Here is a 20,517-nt window from a genome sequence, read left to right as displayed (position 1 = left end):
CAAATGCTTGGCTTGTGTTAATCCCATCCATCTTCATACTGACACTTCCCATGGCTGATATTAAGTCTCATCCCCGTACAGTTAGGAAAATCAAGCCTAAGGATTTGGATGTCAGAGTAACTTTTGCGAACACAGAGGTGGTCTCAATTTCCTGAGAATAGCGTTTGAGTTAATAACAGTGACATTCCATATACGGTGCAATAAGGGATGGATTCATCTCCACAAACCCTAGGCGAGGGATTAAAAAATGGGGATCACCTACACTTGTCAGAAATGGACAGTTGTAAGCTCTGACAGGAAGCAGAGGCCTAGCAGATGGGAGAGCTACACCAGTAGCAGAGAGCCTTGGGGAGCCTCTGGGAGGGGGGGGGGGGGGAGGATACAAAATAAAGGCTGAATAATGAATAGAAGCCAGGACAGTGAAGAGTCTTAGAAACCAGCCATTGGAGTTGATCTGGAGCTCAGGAAATCAATAGGCAGGTGAGGACTCTAATTATACCAAGGCTGGCCACAGCCACCTCGCAGTACTATAGAAGAGAAAGGCCTCTCGCTTTCCCCAGCTTCGTTTTTGCTCATTTGCTCACTGTACTCAATTGTTGTTCCTCTGCAGCAGCTGACCCAACCATGGGAGAAACCGAGCACACAAGCAACGAGGAATCTTTTGCAGATCTCATGGAGGGAGTGTCACGTTGGGATATCAGTAAACAACACATCCCCTCTGAACTCCTCCTTGTGGGCAAGAATTCCTTTCCAGTGATGGTGAATGAGAAGGGCCAGGTGCTGATTGCCGCGTCCTCCTACGGCGAAGGGCGCCTCCTGGTGGTGGCCCATGAGTATTACTTGTTTCAGCCTGGTTTCACTCCATTTCTTGTCAATGCAGTGAGCTGGCTCTGCCCCGTTCTTGGGGCTCCGATTGCAATCCATCCATCCCTGCAAAGTGTAGGAAACCTTCTGAAAAAACATGGAGTTGATACAAAAGTGGAGTCGGAACCTAGTGACCCCCAGGGGGTTTACTGCACCACTGCCTACCAAGAGAACTTAGTGGAGAAGCTGTTCCAATTTCTGAAGGGTGGAGGGGGCCTGCTCATGGCGGGCCAAGCCTGCACTTGGGCCAATAAGCATGGCCATGACAAAGTGCTGTCCAAGTTCCCTGGGAACCAGGTGACAAGAGTGGGTGGCGTGTACTTCACGGGCATTCAAGGGAACAGAGACAACTTCAAGGTCTCTCAGAAGATACCTATGATTCCACTGGACGTCAGGTGAGCAAGGACTCTCTGAGGGGGGGGGGGGGTCTGAAATATCTGCGGTCCTGGGAGGTTTGAATTCTGGGAGGGCCTCAGGAGCTTTCAGTCCCGCAGAGGACAAATTGGTTACTGCTCAATCCTTGCAGATTAGTAAGGTAACTGTGGCCTTTGCCACAGTAGTCTCTGTTTCTCTACTGAGCACTCCCATTGAGAGAGGGCAATTTTTCTGTTTGGCTTACAGTGGAGCCTCCCAATTATGAATAATTAAGAAGTGGTCGGGAAGTGGGTGAGAAGTGTACATGTCTGTGTTGCCTACCATCATACTGCTAATATCTCGGGTAGCCCTTGGCATAGTTGATGAATGAAGACATGAAAACAAAATTGAGCCTCAGTGTATTTCAAGGATAGCAAAGAAATGCAATATAAGCCAGGCAGCTTTGCAGCAGTTAACGTTTCTCTCTAGAAGCAAAGTGGGATCATCGGAGGAGTGTTCTAGCTGACCCAAAGCAGGTCAGTAATAGAGTTGATGGCTAGCATCAGTCTCCAGAGTGGAGCAGGATTTGCTGAGAAGTTCAGGGAAAACCTGAGAACTAGATAAATCAATGTTCTTTCTCTTCTCACTAATTCGTATGTGTGTGTATACATGAACATATATATATGTGTGTGTGTATATATATCACTTTGTCACAGATGAACAACTTTCTAGAGAGTGTCTATGGCATAAGTTATTTAGCAATAGGAATTTGGATCTGAAATAATACCTGCTGTTACTTAAAGTTTCAAAATGACTTGTGTATAATTGCCTATAAATGTCAATTTTTTGTGGGAAATGTCTATTTTTGTACTTTATTTTTTTACTTACTCTTTGTCTTTTTCTTGTTGATGACAGAGTGCATTGTTCTGTGTTGTAAATATTACTTCTTTGACTATTTTACACATTTCAAGATTTTCCTCCACCATTTGCTCTTTCTGTTTGTGGTTCTGGTCTTTGAACTCAGGGCTCTGAGTTTGCCAGGCAGGTGCTCTATCACTTGAACCTCAGCCTTTTTTGCTTTCGTTATTTTTTAATAGGTCCTTGCATTTATATGTCTTCTGCTCTAAACTGTGATCCTCATATTTTATACTTCCTATGATAGGCACAGGCCAGCATGCCCAGGTCTGATTGGTTGAGATGGTCTGGAGACACAGGCTGTGGTAGAACATTTACCTAACAAGTACAAGGCCCTAATTCCACCTCCAACACAAAAATAGGAAGGAAAGAAGGAAAGAAAGAAGGAAGGGAGGGAGGGAGGAAGGAAAAAACAAAGGAGGGAAGGAAGGAGAAAAATGAAAATATAATAAAAGTCAATATAGCTCTGATGGAGATAATTTGAGAAATTCATTGCCTTTTTATTTGTGTTACATGTATGTGTGCACATGCCCATATGACACATGTCTTCTACACTTATGGACAAGATCGTTCTCTTTAGAAATGATAGGCTGTTTTCCCAACTTGATTTATTTCATATGTCTAATGATCCAGATACACCGCAGGCAAGTCAGAATCATCAGCAAAACGTGGACTGAGACAGACGTTCATCCTAGGACATTTCACTGGGAGAATTTATATGTACTTTTCAACACCTATTAGGCCTAGAAACAAAAATCTCACCCTTATAGTGTTAAATACTCTCCGGTAAACCTGATTTGAAGATATAGAAATCATCGTGTATAATTCATTAAAGCACTGAAATGGCTTCTTGGGCAGTTAGAAAAAAAATGGAGTGATTTTTTTTTAACTCGACTGGATTGAGAAGTAGAAAAGAACTGCACATTTTTCTCTATGTGATAATCCCAGAAATGGAAATGGCAAACCTCGGTTGGGTTTTCCCTTCCTGAACGTTTGGTACTCAATGAGCTTGGGTCTCGGGTGTTGCTCGCCTCTCTGTTTTCCACTTCTCCCACCGGCTCTCACGTGGGGAAATGTCCTTTTCCTAGGTATGATGAAGAGCTCAAAGAGGACCAGAAGCAGCTCCTGAAAGGAATCTCGGAGCTGGACATCCGGGCGGGGGGCATCCCCTCGCTGCTGCTGGTGCACGGAGAGCTGGCCTTTCCCCTGGGCATGGACAGCTCCTTGGGCTGCTTTCTGGCAGCTTCCCGGTACGGCCGTGGCCGCGTCGTGGTGGGAGGCCACGAGAACCTGATCCTCAGTCACAGGATGCACCCGTTTGTGCTCAACGCTCTCCACTGGCTGGCAGGGAGGAAGAATGGGAAAATCGGCTTAGACTCCAAAATGAGCGCTCTGGGCCCCATGTTAACCAAAAACAAGTTGGAGTGGACCAGCACGAATGTGCTGAGCAATGACTTGAGTGTCTTCTGCAGTTTTGTCTCCCTCACCCATATGGACCCCCAGAAGGTAGAGGAGTTCGTCGCGGAAGGCGGAGGGTTGTTGATGGGAAGGCATGCCTGGCTGTGGAGTCTCCAGCACCCTGATTTGAAATGCATGCTGCATTTGCCGGAGAATAAGTTCCTTGCCACCTTTGGCCTTGGCATCACGGATCAGACAGGGCAACGAAACCGCTTCCCAGTCCCCAAGCCTGAAGACACAAAATACCACATCCGTACCGCTCTCTCCCAGCTTGCCACCTACCTGTACAGCGAGAAGGGCTCCATGCAAGATAGCTGGCGGGAGAAGCTCATCAAAGACTGTTCCTACCTATTCCAAATCCTCAACTACGATGCACCCATCTACAAGTCCATGAAGTGGCACATACTGCAGATGATCAAGTGGGATGGTTTGCCACACGTGGGCAGGGAGAGCCCCATCACCAAGGGTAGCTCGCAAGCTGTCCTCCTATCTTTGGCTATAGAGCTGGTCAATTCAGGAATTGCCAGCTCCATGTTGCTGGACCACCCTGCCTTTCTACCCACCACGGAATCTCCCGTCACTATTGAGATCCAGACAGGTATGGACTGGAGGGAGGGCTGTGTAGAAGATGGGGGGGGGGATGGGGAATGGTAGAGTGGACAGTTTCCGCATTATTCCAGAAGGCCTTTCCTCTCAAAGGTCAACTCATTTTTTATCTTGACATCTTACAAAATGTGTGTGGTGGTATGAGGGCTTGAACCCGGGGTTAGGGTGTCTTCCCTGGGCTTTTTTCACTCAAGGCTGGTTCTCTACCACTTGAGCCACACCTCCGCTTCTGACTCTTTCCTGGTCTATTGAAGAGAAGAGTCTCATGGACTTTTCTTCCAGTGGCGGGGGCAGGGGGGGGGTGTTGGGGGCTGGCTTCCAATTGCAGTGTGCGGATCTTAGTTTCCTGAGTGGCTAGGATGACTGGATCCTAGCCCCCATGAACTTTAAAGAAGACATACTTTAGGAATTCTGAGTGGGCGTGGGCAGCCTGAGTGGGTTAGCGAGTGCCTAGCAGAGCCCATAGCTCTTGAAGCATCTGTGCGAATTGTGGATGAAGGTGAAATCTTGCAGATGGAATGACCTCAGTGTTTCTTACGACTCTTGTCAGAAAACCACCACTCCTGGGTGAGCACTGGCCTCTACCTACCCGAAGGGCAGACTCTAGAAGTAACAATGCCTGGTAAAGCTGTTGGTGCTAACTTGAAGGTGAAGTATCTGTCCTATTATGTCAACTTCTGGCATTTCCAAAGCCCCTTCTTCTCCCAATAGCTTCTTGGATTCTTTCAATAGTCCTACTGGCCATACAAGGAAGGTCCTATTCTCATTTTATAGACATTTTTAAAGCCTGTCCTAAGCAACAAGTAGGGTACAGAATATAAAACACTTAGCAGAGTCTGGCCCATAATACAGACTTGTGAAACACTAATTCCTTTTATCTCTTCTTTGCTAAGAGCCAAAATTCCACAGACAATTGTTTCTTTCTGTAGTACCGGAAGCATTATCCAAATATTGTCTAAGCTCCAACATGTTAGAATTACTTCCACAGAACCAGACACCAGTGACTCACCCCTGTAATCCTAGATACTTAGAAGGCTGAGATCTTAGGATCTGTTTGAGGCCATCCCAAGCAGGAAAATCCATGAGACACAGGAAAACAGAAGTGATGCTATGTCTAACATAGTAGAGTGCTAGCCTTGAACAAAAAAAAGCCAAGGGACAGCTTCCAGGATCTGAATTCAAGCCCCATGACCAATAAAAACGAAAAAGAGAAGAAAAGGAAAAGAAATAATAATAAGTATGTCCACGGCCTTTCCTTACCTGAGACTCACAGAGCCGTATTTACCATGGGACTGGTTTTGTTTAAATACAAATGATCCCTGAACTTTACAGAAAACAAGGAAGAAATGCTCTGGAGCAAATAGATGAATATTGCTGTTCTCTATTCGTTTAAGCATGTAGATGCTCTTTTTCCCACCTCTGCTAGGGACAAGAGTGGCCCCAATTCTCTCTAGCCTAGAAGACTTACATGCATAGGTGAAAGAGAGACAGAGACAGAGAGGTGGGAGGGACAGAGCGATGTTCAGGGGATGACTTGGGCTCTCTCTGACAGGTCCTCATTGGCTGCCACACGGACAACCTTAGCTATGCAAAAACTTACCACCGCCCCCCATTGGTGACAAAGACTTACACCTTAGATAAACCGAAGAAGTCCTTCTCCTGGCTGTGGGGAGGTCTCATCTACATCCTTGTACCCTCGAACTATAAACTGGGTAGTATACCCATCACCATCCGCGGGGCCTCCTGGGCCCCGTCCTTCAAACTGGGTAAGGAGGAAGTTGGCTTTCACTGCCCTTGGTACCTGGAGGGTGGAAGGGGGCCATGTGATGGGGAGGGGATGGGAGAAGGCTTCAGGGCTTGAACAGGAGATGAGCGCCCCCTGGGATGTCTGGGGGGGCGGGGGAGAAGGGATGGCAAAGGACAGGGGTTTGGGTCTTATGCTAATACCAGTGAAGACTTGACTGTTGATCTGGTCATGTTTCCACATCTCCTGTGAAACTCGGGAAAAGTGGTAGGGGGGCCAGTTTTGCAACCTTTATTCCAGGTAAGACCTCGAAGGAGGAGTGGAAGCATCTTCGCCTGCAGAACCCAGCGCCCTGGGGAGAGCTGTCCACAGAGAACATCATTCTGACTGTGCCAACTACCAGCCTGCAGACTCTGGAGGACCCGGAGCCCGTGCTCCAACTCTGGGATGAGATGATGCAGGCCGCGTCTGGGCTGGCGGCCAAGCCGTTCCCTTACCGCCGACCCGAGAGGATCGTGTTTGACGTCCAGGTCTTAGGAGGTTGGTGCTTCAGAGTAGTAGTCTGGAAATGCGTGTGCTAATTGAACAGGCATAACTGAGTTACAAACCATGTATTTCCACATGTGTGGGTCAGCGACTTTACATTATGTCTCTAAAACCAATTACTAAATAAACATAAAAAGGTCTAGGGTAGACCTATCAGAGGATCACAATAGCTTGACAGCTCTGTACATATGATTATATAGGATGAGGCTAAGCAAAATGAACTCCAAGAGAAGGACACAGGAGGATTCTATTGTTGTCATTACGTTTAATGTACTAGGTGAATTTCCTTTGGCGTACACCATGTGGTTACTGTGTATGATTTTGGTACACTGGATATTGTATATATGCTTACCTGAACTAGGGAAGGGTAAGAAAAATGAGGGAGGGTGTAACAAATGTGACAAGAAATGTGCTCACTTCCTTATTATGTAACTGTACCCCCTCTGTACATCACCTAGTCAATAAAATTTAATTTAAAAAAACCCCAAAAACAGTAATTTGGCAGGAATTGGTACAAAAAGAAGGGGGTTCATAATGGCATTTTGGTCCCAGCAACCCTACTTACATTTTAAAAGACAGAGAAATCTATTATGAGTCTCTGATCTCTAGTTAATCAACAAAAAGCTGGAAGTGACGGGATGGCTCAAGTGGTAGAGGGCCAGCCTTGAATGAAAAACCTAAGGGTCAGCAACTAGCTCTTGGGTTTATACCCTCGTATGCACACCCCCCCCCCAAGTTAGTCATTATTTAAATCTTCAAGAAGCGAGAGTCATGCAGTAGTAAGAATAAAATGTAATCATCCACAAACTCTTCATGTGTGGCCCCTGGGGAAGAGATAAGAACTCAGTGAGCTCATAACTGGCTGTGGAAAGGATAGTTGGTCAATTTAAGCAGAGTTAGGAGGGCTTAGCAAAACTTGGGAAGAACTACAGAAAATATATTTAGAAAAAAATAATAACTGAGGAAGCCTGATTTGCATTTTCAGGCTTTCAAACTGATTGCCTAAGCTACAAGACTGAACTGGGAAAGGAAAAATCTTGCTATCCCCCAGCCAGAACCCCTGAGGTCGATAGTCAAACAGAGGGCATGAAGTCATGGACGCAACAGAGATAAACAACACTTAGATTCACACTGTCCAATAAGAACAAGCATGGCAGACTCTGCCCAGGAGCCTGAGCAGGAAGGAGGCCCAAGGGGCTGCACAGAAACGTGGATAGAGCGCAGGGTCCGGTGCTATTCTGCGTGATAAGGGGATAGGCAATGTGTTGGAGGCCTTCCTCTGCATGATGTGGCGAGTGCAATCTACGAAGTGCGGCAGCCACCCTTGAATCTCTTTCCTGTCACTTTCTTCAGGCCTGTTGCACGCCGGATACCCCATCGTGGGCAGAATAGAAATAGTAGGAGACTTTATCTCTGATGCCGCAATAAGGAAAAACGGTCTTTGGAGCGGCCTCCATGAGTTGGGCCACAATCACCAGCAGAGTCCATGGAACTTCCCGCCCCATACTACCGAAGCCACCTGTAACTTGTGGGCGGTCTACATCCACGAGACGGTTCTAGACATCCCCAGGGCTCGGGCCCATCCCGAGCTGAAGCCTGAAACTCGGAAGAAGAGGATCAAAAACTATGTGGACAAGGGTGCCCCTTTGCGTGAATGGACGATGTGGATAGCTCTAGAAACCTATCTCCAGGTACTGGATAGATAGGGAAGGAGGCTGGGAACCCCCAAAACCCCACAGTTGGGCATCTTTCTGGAGGTCTTGAGTTGTACAATTTCTTCACCAGCTCCAATGGCTTTGGAATTCATCTCTTCCTTGGACGCAAGAGGGCGGGGTCTCTTTGTGGCTCAGGTGTCACACACATGGGGTGGGTAAGAGGAAGACAGTGAGTGTGCCCCCGTCCTCTCCTCCACTCCACAAGTTAGTGGAAATAAGTAAAAGTAGGTAGAGTCATTATGAAAAATACACCATAATTATGAAGCTCTCTTCAGAGCTTGGAAGATGCTAGCATTGCCACACTCCAATCAGGTATTTTTGCCTAAAAAAAAAAAAAAAAAATGACAACCTCCAACCCAAACCTCAAACGTGGATGAGTTCTGGTTTCTGAACACCTTCCTTTCTGTTTCCTTACTAGCTGTGGAAAGCAACACGGAGGAAGTATGATCTCTGTAATCCATTCTGCAGGTTTAGAAACCCCAGGTGAAAATATGCAAGCAGTTGGCCGTTGGTCTGATAGAAGGAATAGGTCCAAGGCCCGCTTTCTGCATTAGAACACCCTGTTTGGGACACTATGGCACTGTCTCTGGATTTTCACCCTGCCTTTATGATTCCAGCAAGATGGAGATTACTTTTGGATATACCAAGTTCCTTATTAATAAGTCATCAAGATGAACATCTGCAGAACACTGCTATAGAATCAGCCAGACGTTTCAGATCCAAGTTCAACTCCTGGCCTCTGGGGACAGAGTCCTATCTCTACTCTGAGTGAAGATGCCTATTGCTCTAGAGTTAGAGGCTGACATTCAGGCCAGTCAGGAACCTTCCCTGACTCCTTCCCTTCCCTTCCCAACAACATGCCCAAATTCACCTCTCCTCTTACCCAGATTGCTTCAGTATCCTCCTTACAGACTCCTGACCCCTAAGCCCTGGGTCCACTAAACTATCTTCCAAAATGCTGAGAGTGGGCGGGGGATGAATGACATAAATTTCATCCTATCATCTACCAATAGCTCCATGGCCCTTCCAGTAGAACACTAAACCTTTACTATCTGGCTCTGTCTTATCCTCTAGTCTTCCATAGTGTCATAGGCGCTTCAATGGTGGACCAGAAACCAGAACTCTGTGGGCCCAGCTGTACATCTCCAAGCCTGAGCTCACCTCAGTCAGATCTAACTCCTTATTAGTAAGCTTAGGAGTGAGAGAATTAACAATACTAACGGGAGTCCATTTACTGAGAATCTGCTATCTGTCACATGATGGTCAAGTACAAATTCTGTGTCCCAGGTTGGACTGAGACTCAGGAAATCATGGTATCCATCTAGGATAAGCTTGTAGAAGAGGAGGGAGGAGAAAGCCACCAACAAGAATTAAATTAATATTACAAGTTGGTTAATAACTAAGAGCCACTGTGTAATGGAATGTGAATGTTTCTGAGTGACTCTCTTGGCCATGTGCTTCCTCTTTGTCTTTCCAGCTCCAGGAGGCCTTTGGGTGGGAGCCATTCACCAAGATCTTTGCTGACTACCAGGCCAACTCTAAAGGTCCCAAAGACAACACTAAGAAGATGAATCTTTGGGTAAAGAAGTTCTCTGAAGCAGTGAACAAGAATCTGGTTCCTTTCTTTGAGACCTGGGGCTGGCCAGTCGAGAAGGAAGTGTCAGACAGCCTGGCTTCTCTGCCCGAGTGGGAGGAAAATCCCATGAAAATGTATGTGTCTGTATGAAAGTCAAACAAATGAAATATGTTCTTTCTGTAATTACTCATTAGGCACAACAAATACTCACTTAAATTTCAACTTTCAGGGTTTTTTTCCCTCTCTCAGTCTTATGCAGCATAATCTTAATTCTTTCACGAGATAGAAATTATATCAGATAATAACTTTTTAAAATTACCGTAATGAACAAATTAATCATTTTCCCTTAGATTGCTATTTTTAAGACATTCAAATTTGTTCCTTATTTAACATTAGCGTTTTATTTTCTGAGTTAACAAGAGTTGCTTAAATCTAGAGTCACAGGAAAGCCTTTCTCTGGATCCATTGTCAGTATTTTTTATCCTAATTCTAAACTTATTTTCCAAATATTATTTGTGTGGATGACTTAAACAGAGGTCCACAAACACTTCTTGAAAATGAATAACAGTAACTACCAGCTGGAGAATGTACTGTGTACTACCCCCAGATAACTGGACTATAATAGTCCTTCATTGTACCAACCCAAGGAGCTAGGACCTATAACATACAGACCCATCTCAAGTTAGTGTATTACTGGAAATAAGCTCGAATACAAATGACTAACTAAACTTCATGTCGACATGTCTGTGTAGTTCTGTGGAGGTATTGATTCATATACCTTTAAAATGTTCCTTAAAATTTTTTTCCTATCACATATGCCAACTTATCTATTTAGAGGAGTCCTGCCACATTGCTTCTCTGGGTAAGAATTCTGTGACTAACAGCTAGAACTGTGTTGTCTTAGACGATTTGATATGAATGTCAGCTAGAAGGCCTAAAACGAGGAAAGAAAACAAATAATGGTGGGTGCCACTCAATCCCACAAAAGCTGTAAAATAAATAAATGAAAAGGCTGTGGCCTTAGGTGAAGAACTTACTGTAGGAACTTCCATGTTAGAAGGTCAGTGCCATTTCCAATCCATGAGTCATGAGCATACCAAGCTCCGTGTGTGTGTGTGTGTGTGTGTGTGTGTGTGTTGTATAATCTCTACTGTCAAGCACAGACACTGAAATTTTAAAGCAACAGACTAAGAGTGCTAGAGCAAGGATTGAAAAAAGATCATTGTATGCTAGATCCAGAGCTCATAACTAAAAGAACTGCCATAGTTATGCTCATAAACTGGAGGCATGCTTACAGAGGAGTCTGCCTGTAACAAGACCTAATTCATCAATTTGCCTTTCTTTATGATGGATTCTTTTATTTATTTTTTCATGTGTTCCATGAAACTTCCTGTGGAGCACTGGCTTTTCTTTCCTTATGACTGAACTGCGGGGTGGAGGGGAGGCAACAGCAAAGGATGCTCAGAGTTCTTATCACGAAAGCACTCCTAAGACCACTGATGAGCAAGCATAGCGCTCTAGCCCCTGACCCTAGGACGTCAGCATGGCTGCTCACGAGGCCTGACGAGATAAGTTAGTGTCCTTTTTTGGTGACTCATAAAGGCACCAGCGGGAGATCATGTCTTTCTGAGATCATGATTTCTATGAACCATGTTTGAGTCTACAAATAGAACAGCTTGTCTCAATATCACTGCTTTCGCATAAAGAGGAATTAATGGATAAAGAAACCCACAAGCAAGAAAACACGGAGAAGTTAAAAAATAAGATTATATCCCCAAAGATACTTCTCAAACATACAGATACAAAATGTGGTGGCTCATGCCTGTAAGCCTAGCTACTTGGGAGGTAGAGATTAAGAGATCCTTGTTTCAGGCCAACCCGGATAAAAATTTCATTTCAATGTCCGTCTCAATCCCCATCCATTTCAATGTCCAGAAAAGCTAGGGGTGGCTGTATGTGCTTCCCAGCCCAGCTACACTGGAGGCAAAAAGTATCAGGACCGTAGGCCAGCCAGCCTGGTGGAAAGCAAGATCTCCCTTTTAAAAACATCGAAAGCAAAAAGGGCTAGGAGCTGGTTCAAATAGTAGAGCACCTGCCTTGCAAGTGTCACCCCTTGAGTCTAAACTCCAGCACACAAAAAAATTAAAAGTTAAAAAAGAAGAATCTAGCTATCTCAATACAATTGTGATTTAAGCTCCAGGTCCGTACTTAGGTTGTTTTGTGGGTTTGTTTGGCTTATTTGTATGTAAATTTACTGAATCAATAAATTGCTTCTTTTGGCTTCTTGCAAATTGAAGTGAGTTCCTATCACTTGTCATCAGAAAAGTCGGTTTCCCCAAGTCCTCTCCAGTGTGCGGCTGGAGCTGAGAGGATGGTACCTCACTGTTCCCACGGAGGAGCTTCCTGGTTTCCTGCATCTTCTGTTTTCTGCTCATGTGGGGGCTTCGACATGGGGCTCAGAACAATTAAGCACAAGCGAGGTTACCGCTCAGAACAAAGGCGGCCAGTGGTCTCCAAGGCTTCCACGACTACACTCCCAGGACACTTGCCACTCCTTCCTTCATTTCTAAGGGGTTTAGACATGAAAAGGACAGACACAGAATCTCAAATCACATCAGTTTTTCAAGCTTTGGAAAAGCAGGAGTCTGGTTGGGAAGGATGACTAATAGCTGTTTATTTCCTCTTTTAGACCTCAATTTAAGGACATTTTCTTCCTTCCTTAACTTCTTTCCTTCTCTCTAATTCTTTCTTTCTTTCCTGCCTGCCTTCCTTCCTTCCTTCCTTCCTTCCTTCCTTCCTTCCTGCCTGCCTGCCTGCCTTCCTTCCTTCCTTGTTGCTTGCTTTTTTTGGCCTTATTTCTTTGTGGTGCTGGAGATTGAATCCAGGATGTTGAGCATACTAGGCAAGCACTTTCTCCCTGAGCTACATTCCAAGCTCCGAATATAATTTTTAGGGGAACTCCATACCCTTAGAGTATTGTATCTGAATACATCCATGCATTCATCTGCAGTCACACAACACATGTATTGAATTCTCACAGTTATACTTACTTTCTGTTTAATGCCCTCCCCCGCCCTCCAAAGTCCAAAGCCTGCATATTTCTTAGACCTGAATCCCCAGTTGGTTGCACAGTGCCTGTTACATAAAATCATAGGTATGTGTAGGTGGCATAAATTACACAAGCGTGACTAACACCTGACCCCATTTGAACACCCTCTAGAGGCCTAGGAGATTTACTGAAAGTCAAAGAAGTCTGTTTACTCTGCAAAGAAATGGCAATGTTACTTTAATCTTTCTCCCATTTTTTTTCTCCTTAAGAACAAGCTACACAGGCTGGTCCAATGGTACTGCGTTATCAGAACTTATTAACATTAGTATCACTAAAGAGCAAGCTATACAACTATTTTTTTTTACTGTAGAAGTAATGTACAGAGAGGTTACAGTTACCTGAGTCAGGTAATGAGCATGTTTCCTCTTGAACAGTGTCACCCCCTCCCTTGTTCTCTCCCAATCGCCCCCCCCCTCCGCCCTTGGTCGTATAGTTCATTTCCAACACAGTGTCTAGTGGATTTCACTGATGAATTGGTTCACCCTTTGTCCCACAGTTTCTGTGATTCTCCTTTCCCTCTCCAAATCAGATAAACTTAAATACAAGACAAAGGGTACAGAAATAAAAATAGTCACAGAGGGAATAAACAAAAGAAAAAAAGGAAAGAAGAAAAGGAAAGAACCATAAATGGCGTAACAAAAAAACCTCTTAGTTCCATTTCTTGGAATTCATTGCCATAAGCATTATTTCCTATTATCTTATGCACATAGCTATTGAGCCCTTGTGATCCTCTCCTAAGAATATCTTCTCTAGATTAGTCATTTCCAGATGTAATAATTTGTCTTTTTACTATCCATCTAATTTACTGGTAGATTTATAGGCACTTTCTAGTTATTACAAAGGAAGGAAATCGTGCAGCTTGTGTTTCTTGGGGTCTGGCTTACTTTGCTTAGTGTAATTTATTTCCAAGTCTTTCCATTTCCTTATGAATGGGGCAATGTCATTCTTTCTGATGGAAGCATAGAATTCCAGTATGCATATATACAACATTTTCTTGATGCGTTTGTCCACTGAGGGGCATCTGGGTTGATTCCCTATCTTGGCTATGGTAAACAATGCTGCAATGAACATGGTCATGCTCGTGGCTCGAGGCTAGACAACTTTTCATCATATTCATCTCAGGTGGGATGCATTGATGCCCCTCTCTCCCTTTTCAATATTAAGGGATCCATTTTTATGAGGATGTTGTCAGCAATATTTGGTAGGAAGTGGTGATGGAAACTTTCAGGAGAAATAATCACCTTTTTTTTTTTTTGGCCAGTCCTGGGGCTTGGACTCAGGGCCTGAGCACTGTCCCTGGCTTCTTTTTGCTCAAGGCTAGCACTCTGCCTCTTGAGCTACAGCGCCACTTCTGGCCATTTTCTGTATATGTGGTGCTGGGGAATCGAACCCAGGGTCTCATGTATATGAGGCAGGCACTCTTGCCACTAGGCCATATCCCCAGCCCCAATAATCACCTTTTAATTAAATTCCTTTAAACTTTAACATTTTATGATTTCTGTTTTCACTGCTTCCCATATGTTTCTTTTCCTCTCCTCTCTTGAATGTCAGCCAACATTAGTTTTGAAAATGCTCATCTCTCTTCTGAATTCTCACCATCTCCTGTCCTGTAATGTGGCACTTGGTCAAGGGTATTCCTGTAAGTCAGGAAGATCCCCAAATCTCTTCTTACCATCCCTCAAAATAATTTCAGCCCATTTCTGTCTGTCCTCAAGATGGCACACTAAGCACAGGATATAGTCTTTTCAACTGAAGGTCTAATATTGCTAGATAAACAAGCTCTCCTCTTTAAAAAAAAAAAAAATCTAACCCAGTGCTAGAAAACCAGAAGGCAGGCTCGCCCTAAATATGTCATGTGGAAGGAAAGCAAGAACCAAGAAAAGGTATTGTAAAGGACAGGAATAGTCATGAAAGGTGTTAAAATAATAAGACACTGCATTAGAGGAGTAGACTCATTCCAGTATATCTTTTATACTTAGTATATTTATTCTAGTATACTCGAGTATATCTAGTATTGAGTACACAGATTGCAAGGAAAATCCTTCATGGTCAGGTACAAAATCAAGCAAGGAAAAAAATTAGGTCCTTAAGTGAGGTCAGCCAAGCTCAGAGAGACCATTGGCACGTGTTTTATCTCATATGTGGAAGCTAGATCTAAAACACAACTGGAATGTTGGATGTGAGCTTTATAACTTGTGGGGGAAGCGGTCGGGAGGGAAAAAGCCGGGAGAAAATGAGGAAGGGGTGACACTGTTCAAAAAGAAATTGACTCATTATCTAACTGTAACCCCTCTGTACATCACCTTTACAATAAAAATTTAAAGATATAAAATACAACAGGAGACGATCACTTATACTGGATTCTAAACATTCACACACAAACAGACTACAGAAGGATCTGCTTAGGGGAGAAACCCAAAGGGATAACTCCTCCGAACATCTAAAATACTATTTATTAAAATGACCTCCAGGACCATTTGTAAGGAAATGGAAGGACTTGGAAAAAGTTATACTAAGTGAAGTGAGCCAGACCCAAAGAAACATGGACTCTATGGCCTCCCTTATTGGGAATAATTAGCACAGGTTTAGGCAAGCCACAGCAGAGCATCACAAGGCCCAATAGCTATACCCTTATGAACACATAAGATGATGCTAAGTGAAATGAACTCCATGTTATGGAAACAAGTGATATATCACAGTTGTAACTACTTTCAACGTCCTATGTGTATGTGTAGTTTCTATTATTGATGATGTTCTTGTATCACCTTCCTATGGTTGTACCTACACTATCTCTGTAATCTTATCTGAGTATATTGGAAACCGTGTTTACTGGTATTGGAAGTAGGAAATTCAAAGGGAATACCAAATTTGAGAGACACAGGGTAAAAAAAGAGAAATAACTACAAAAGCAATACTTGCAAAACTGTTTGGTGTAAGTGAACTGAACACCTGGGGGGGGGGAGAGAAAGGGGGGAGGGAGGGGGGCATGAGGGACAAGGCAACAAAGAGTACAAGAAATGTATCCAATGCCCAACGTATGATACTGTAACCTCTCTGTACATCAGTTTGATAATAAAAATTTGAGAAAAAAAAATGACCTCCAGGAAACTGAAACATGGGAGAGGGTCTTCCTGGTTGTTATTGTTCGTGGTGGTGGTGGTGGTGGTGGTGGTATTTGTGTTTTGAGGTTTGTGGGGTTTTTAAAGTCTTTTTAGGGGACCAAAAGGGGGCACAGAAATGGTGAGAAGAAGGGTTTCAACAAATGCAGTCATTGTATTGAATATATACTACGAACTATGCAACTTGTGGGTAGGGATGGGAGAGAGAAATTGGGAGCGCGAAGGAAGGGTGACGCTGTCCGAGAAGCATTGTACCTGTTCCCTCACTTATGGAATTGTAACTCCTCTGCACAAGTTCCTTCAAAACTCATCCAGAACTTTAAAACATTCAGGTCCCAGTAAGAGAAGAGCCCAGACAACTTATGTTATTATAGTATTCCAAAACTGTGGGATGTTTGGGGTTCTGATGTACTCGGGTTTGAATTTTCTTTTCTACCCATTCAGGATTAGAGTCTGCTTTCATTTGACAGGCTCTTCAAACAGCTGCTTTCCTCAGTGCAGCTGTTAAACCTAGCAGGTGCATTGTATTCCCTTCAACTCTCCTAGCTAAAGCATGGCTGGTCTACGGAGACCGAATCTTCCACAAATGGTGCCAAGCAGAGCTATGAAGCCAAAGGCTGCATTCCATCAACGGCCACCAGTGGCCACAGATGTCACGTGACGTGTTGCCGTTGCTGTTGTTACTGTTTTGCTGTATTTCTGAACATCTAGATCTTGGTTTCTAGCACATTCCCGGCACAGGTGTCCCACTCCATCAGTGATGATACTTCTCCAATGTCCTTCTGGTAAATTCCTTTCCAGTAGTTTGCCCAGCCTTTCTCTTCTGTAGATTGCCTGCTACGACCCCTGAGGGGTACACTACATATACTTGCAATGAACCCCGCCCCCCAGCACCTCTTCCTTCAGGAATTCTGCTTACCTCTTGGAACCTAGGGAAGCCTAGAGACTACCTACATATTTCCCCCTTTGTATTTGGTTCTGTTTGGCTCTTGAAGATCCGAATCTTGACCAACTCAAGTTGGTTTTAGAATCATGCAAAGGAAAATGGAAAAGTAAGAACATATTTCAATTTAGAGTACATACACCACTAAAAAAGAGAGCTCATCTCTACTTCATTTCTGTGTGCCGCAGCTAATGAGGCCATCATAGATGGAAAGTTCTTAATAAAATGAAGAGGTAAAATAGGTCTAAAGCAACATTGCTCTCAGAAATTCCTTGATTAGGGAATAAATATACTGAAGATTGAGTACGAAGATCCTGAAATTTGGTGTGCAAATTGAAATTAATAACACTTGGGAGAGAAAAACTGGGGTTGGGTTTCATTAATTTTGTTTTTGGTAGCACACGGTGAAATAAGGGTAGGTTTTCTTAATAGCCAAACGGACTATTTCAGTTTGCTCAAATTGGGTCATAAATGTCATTTCTGAGAGCGGAGCAAATACATGTCCCAGTAGCTTCCCTTGTCTGTTTTTCCTTCTCCTGGATAAGCTCATTGTTGCAAACTGCTCAGCGGGGTTCTAATTAAATCTCTGCTCTCACTGTCTCTTGGGGGGATTTCCACCCTGTGTACTTTGCTTCCGCTTCTTTCTCTCTTAGTCACCTCTCTTTTCTCTTCATGCCCTCCGCAGAGGCCCATAGTAAGAATGGCTGGCAATAATGACGCCCTATGACCTAGTTCAAAGCCTGCTGTAAAACTTTTTAAATTAAACCCTTGGGATTGTAAGAGTTGTAATTAAGGTGCATGGTTTGAAGTGACCTAACATAACCCTACCATCAAGCTGGCATCTTATACCCATGGGTGTGCTGGGCTCTGGGTGTCAGAGGACAATTTACAGTCGTTGACCACTCTGCACCGGCACTGGAAATCAACCACCTGGAGCATCTTGAGATATTCCCTACCTCTCCTCTGGTTGGACAATTTCTGGTTGGACAATTTCAGGGCACTTTTATTACTTATCCTGTATTTTTATTTTTGTTTTTTTTCCCATTCATCTTCACCTGAGTTATTTATGGATACATGTTATTGATTTTCTTTAACCTACTTAAATGTGAATTTAATAAAAATTATATTGTCTCTGTTTTACTTATAGATGCATCCCAGGGCCTAAGTTGATACTTGGCATGCAGTTTACATTTAAAAACTATTGAACTCATAGAAAAAAAACACTACATGCACAGTATGTAGACCATTATAGGCAACATTTTCAACCTAGCGAGTGATTTCCTGGGTTAGGCTTCCGAATGACATTACATGCCCTACCTGTTCTACATTTTTATCAACAATACTGATCAAAAATGGTAAACAGTGTCACAAAGTGTTGTGCACACACTTGTCTCAGAATCCACTTCTGCAGTGGCTTTTTCAAAACTGAAGGTTACTTACTGTTGTGATAGTAGGCTGTTAAGTAGCAGGCTGCAAACAGCCATTTCTTAGAAAAGGAATTCTTTTTTAATACAGGCTAGATCAGAATAGGGTTTTTATGTAAAACAAAAAAATCATTATATGAAATACAGGTGTTTTAGGAAGATTATCAGAATTATATGCATTTTTATTTAACTGTATGCATGATGATCTAAGGTGTGCTATAAAAAGGAATCTTATTACAAGCAATATTTTAAGTTAAAAATAAATTACCAATGATTCCTGGGAATTAATCCTAGTAGGATCTTTTGTATACCTTGACAAATTAATTCTAAATTTTACATGGAAAAATCAAAGGAACTGTAAGAACTAAAACAATTTGGGGAGGAGCCCAAAGCTAGAGAACATAAATCCTCATTTTGAGACTGAGATTAATCAAGAGTGATAAATCAATACAGAGTATAAACCCACATTAGTGAAGACAGTGTAGTCTTGATGAGAGGATAGACACAATCAATGAAACAGAAGACAGCCCAAATACAAACTCACACACATGGCTAGTTGTTTCTGACAAGAGCACTCAGGACATTCAATAGAGAAAGGATAATCCATTCAACAAATCAGTCTAATTGAATTGGATACCTGCAAATGCAGAAAACAAAATAAAATCTTAACATATCTTTTATACCATACATAAAAAATAAATGCAAGTGTATTATTGAAAACTCTAGAAGAAAACATAGGGCAACATATTTAATGCCTTTAAGTTAAACAAAAAAAAATTGTTTAGATGTGACACCAAACCCTAGCCTGTGAAGATAAAACATATTCGTAATCATCCGAATTGAAAATGTGTGCCTTTTTAAAAAGATGCTGTTCAAAACATGACACGCGGAGCTACACGCTATAAGAAAATGCTCTCAAACATCGTTTCTGGGCCAGGTGTGAAGTTGTAGACCTATCATCCAACCTACCCAGAATGTGGAGAGTAGGGGCTTACACTCTGGGGACAGCCCAAGTAAAAACAGAGGAACACCTCATCTCAATAAACAAGTCCAGGAGGTGTAGCGGACACATGTAGAAGGGCTGTGGCCCTAAACTGTCCTGGTGGGGCGGGGGGGGGGGAGAGGAAAAGCATAAGACTCTCTCCCCCAAATAAGTAAAGAACCAAAGGACTGGAGGTATGACTTAGTGATTGATTCCCTGTCGAAGGAGATCTGGAGTTCAAACCCCAGTACAATCTGAAAGAAAAAGGGAAAGAGAAAAGGAGAGAAGAAATGAAAAAGAGAGAAAGGGAAAAGAAGGAGAGGAGAAGGGAGGGGAAGGAAGGATGAAGGGAGATGAGAGAGAGGAGTGGAGGGGGAGGGAGCGAGGGCTGGGGAGGGAAGAATCCTAACAATGCTTTTTCCAGGACCTAACAACCTCAATGGACACCTTTTTATATTATCCCTGCTGTTACTGATAGTGTTCTGGGCATCATTTCATCAAAAATGTTCACCCGTTCAAGTACCATCATAGGAGCATAGGCCAGAAGGGAAATAATCGGGAATATAACATACTTTTCCGAAATGCTAAAGAAAAAAAAGTGAGTGTTCTTCTAATACCCTTAAGGCTGGCATTTAAAAGGAACAATAATAATTTTTCTCAATTTTCAAAGAAATAGAATTCTTGTAATTTTAAGGACATCTTTGTCACATATACATTCAGGCACTGAGAGAATCAGCACTGTACTGGGTTTAGAGCATTCTGATCTATTTTGATACAGACTTGATATGATTAAGTTGCATCTCATGAGCCTTTCTCTCTGGGGAAACTATGGAACTCAAAGCCAGTATTCGATGGTCCCCATAGGCTCCACAGCCTATGAATGTAGTTTATAGTCCCTTTAGTGAAGGCATGAGAGAAGTTCTGTGTTCGTCACTTACGTTCAGATTAAAGAACCAAGACCATGATTCTCCATTTTTACAGCTCAACAGTCCCTAGTTTGTTAGGACTCTTGCTATTGTGTTCTAAGAATGCAGCAACCATTCAATGGGACACCCACCTATTTTGTCTTTCAGAGCCCACAGAATTAACTATAGGCGGAATCTGCCAAAGCTGCCCAGCTCTTGTTTATCATGCAGCTCTGCTGCTTTCTCTTCCCATGCCT

General features: G+C 43.2%; 1 protein-coding gene across 1 annotated transcript in view; it reads left to right on the top strand.

Annotated features, from left to right (window-relative positions):
• The first annotated feature begins 624 nt into the window (after positions 1–624).
• The window catches only part of LOC125345685 (TRPM8 channel-associated factor 3-like), a 28,102-nt gene continuing 8,209 nt past the window's right edge, over positions 625–20,517 (top strand). The window contains exons 1-8 of the mRNA XM_048337734.1: positions 625–1,259; positions 3,222–4,189; positions 4,748–4,845; positions 5,750–5,963; positions 6,242–6,481; positions 7,841–8,178; positions 9,680–9,922; positions 19,834–19,953. Coding sequence (XP_048193691.1) covers positions 625–1,259; positions 3,222–4,189; positions 4,748–4,845; positions 5,750–5,963; positions 6,242–6,481; positions 7,841–8,178; positions 9,680–9,922; positions 19,834–19,953 — 2,856 coding nt within the window. The remainder of the gene's footprint in view (positions 1,260–3,221; positions 4,190–4,747; positions 4,846–5,749; positions 5,964–6,241; positions 6,482–7,840; positions 8,179–9,679; positions 9,923–19,833; positions 19,954–20,517) is intronic.

Source organism: Perognathus longimembris, chromosome 2 (genome assembly GCF_023159225.1).
Source record: "Perognathus longimembris pacificus isolate PPM17 chromosome 2, ASM2315922v1, whole genome shotgun sequence".
NCBI classification, from domain to species: Eukaryota; Metazoa; Chordata; class Mammalia; order Rodentia; family Heteromyidae; genus Perognathus; species Perognathus longimembris.
This window is presented reverse-complemented; position numbering and strand designations above follow the sequence as displayed.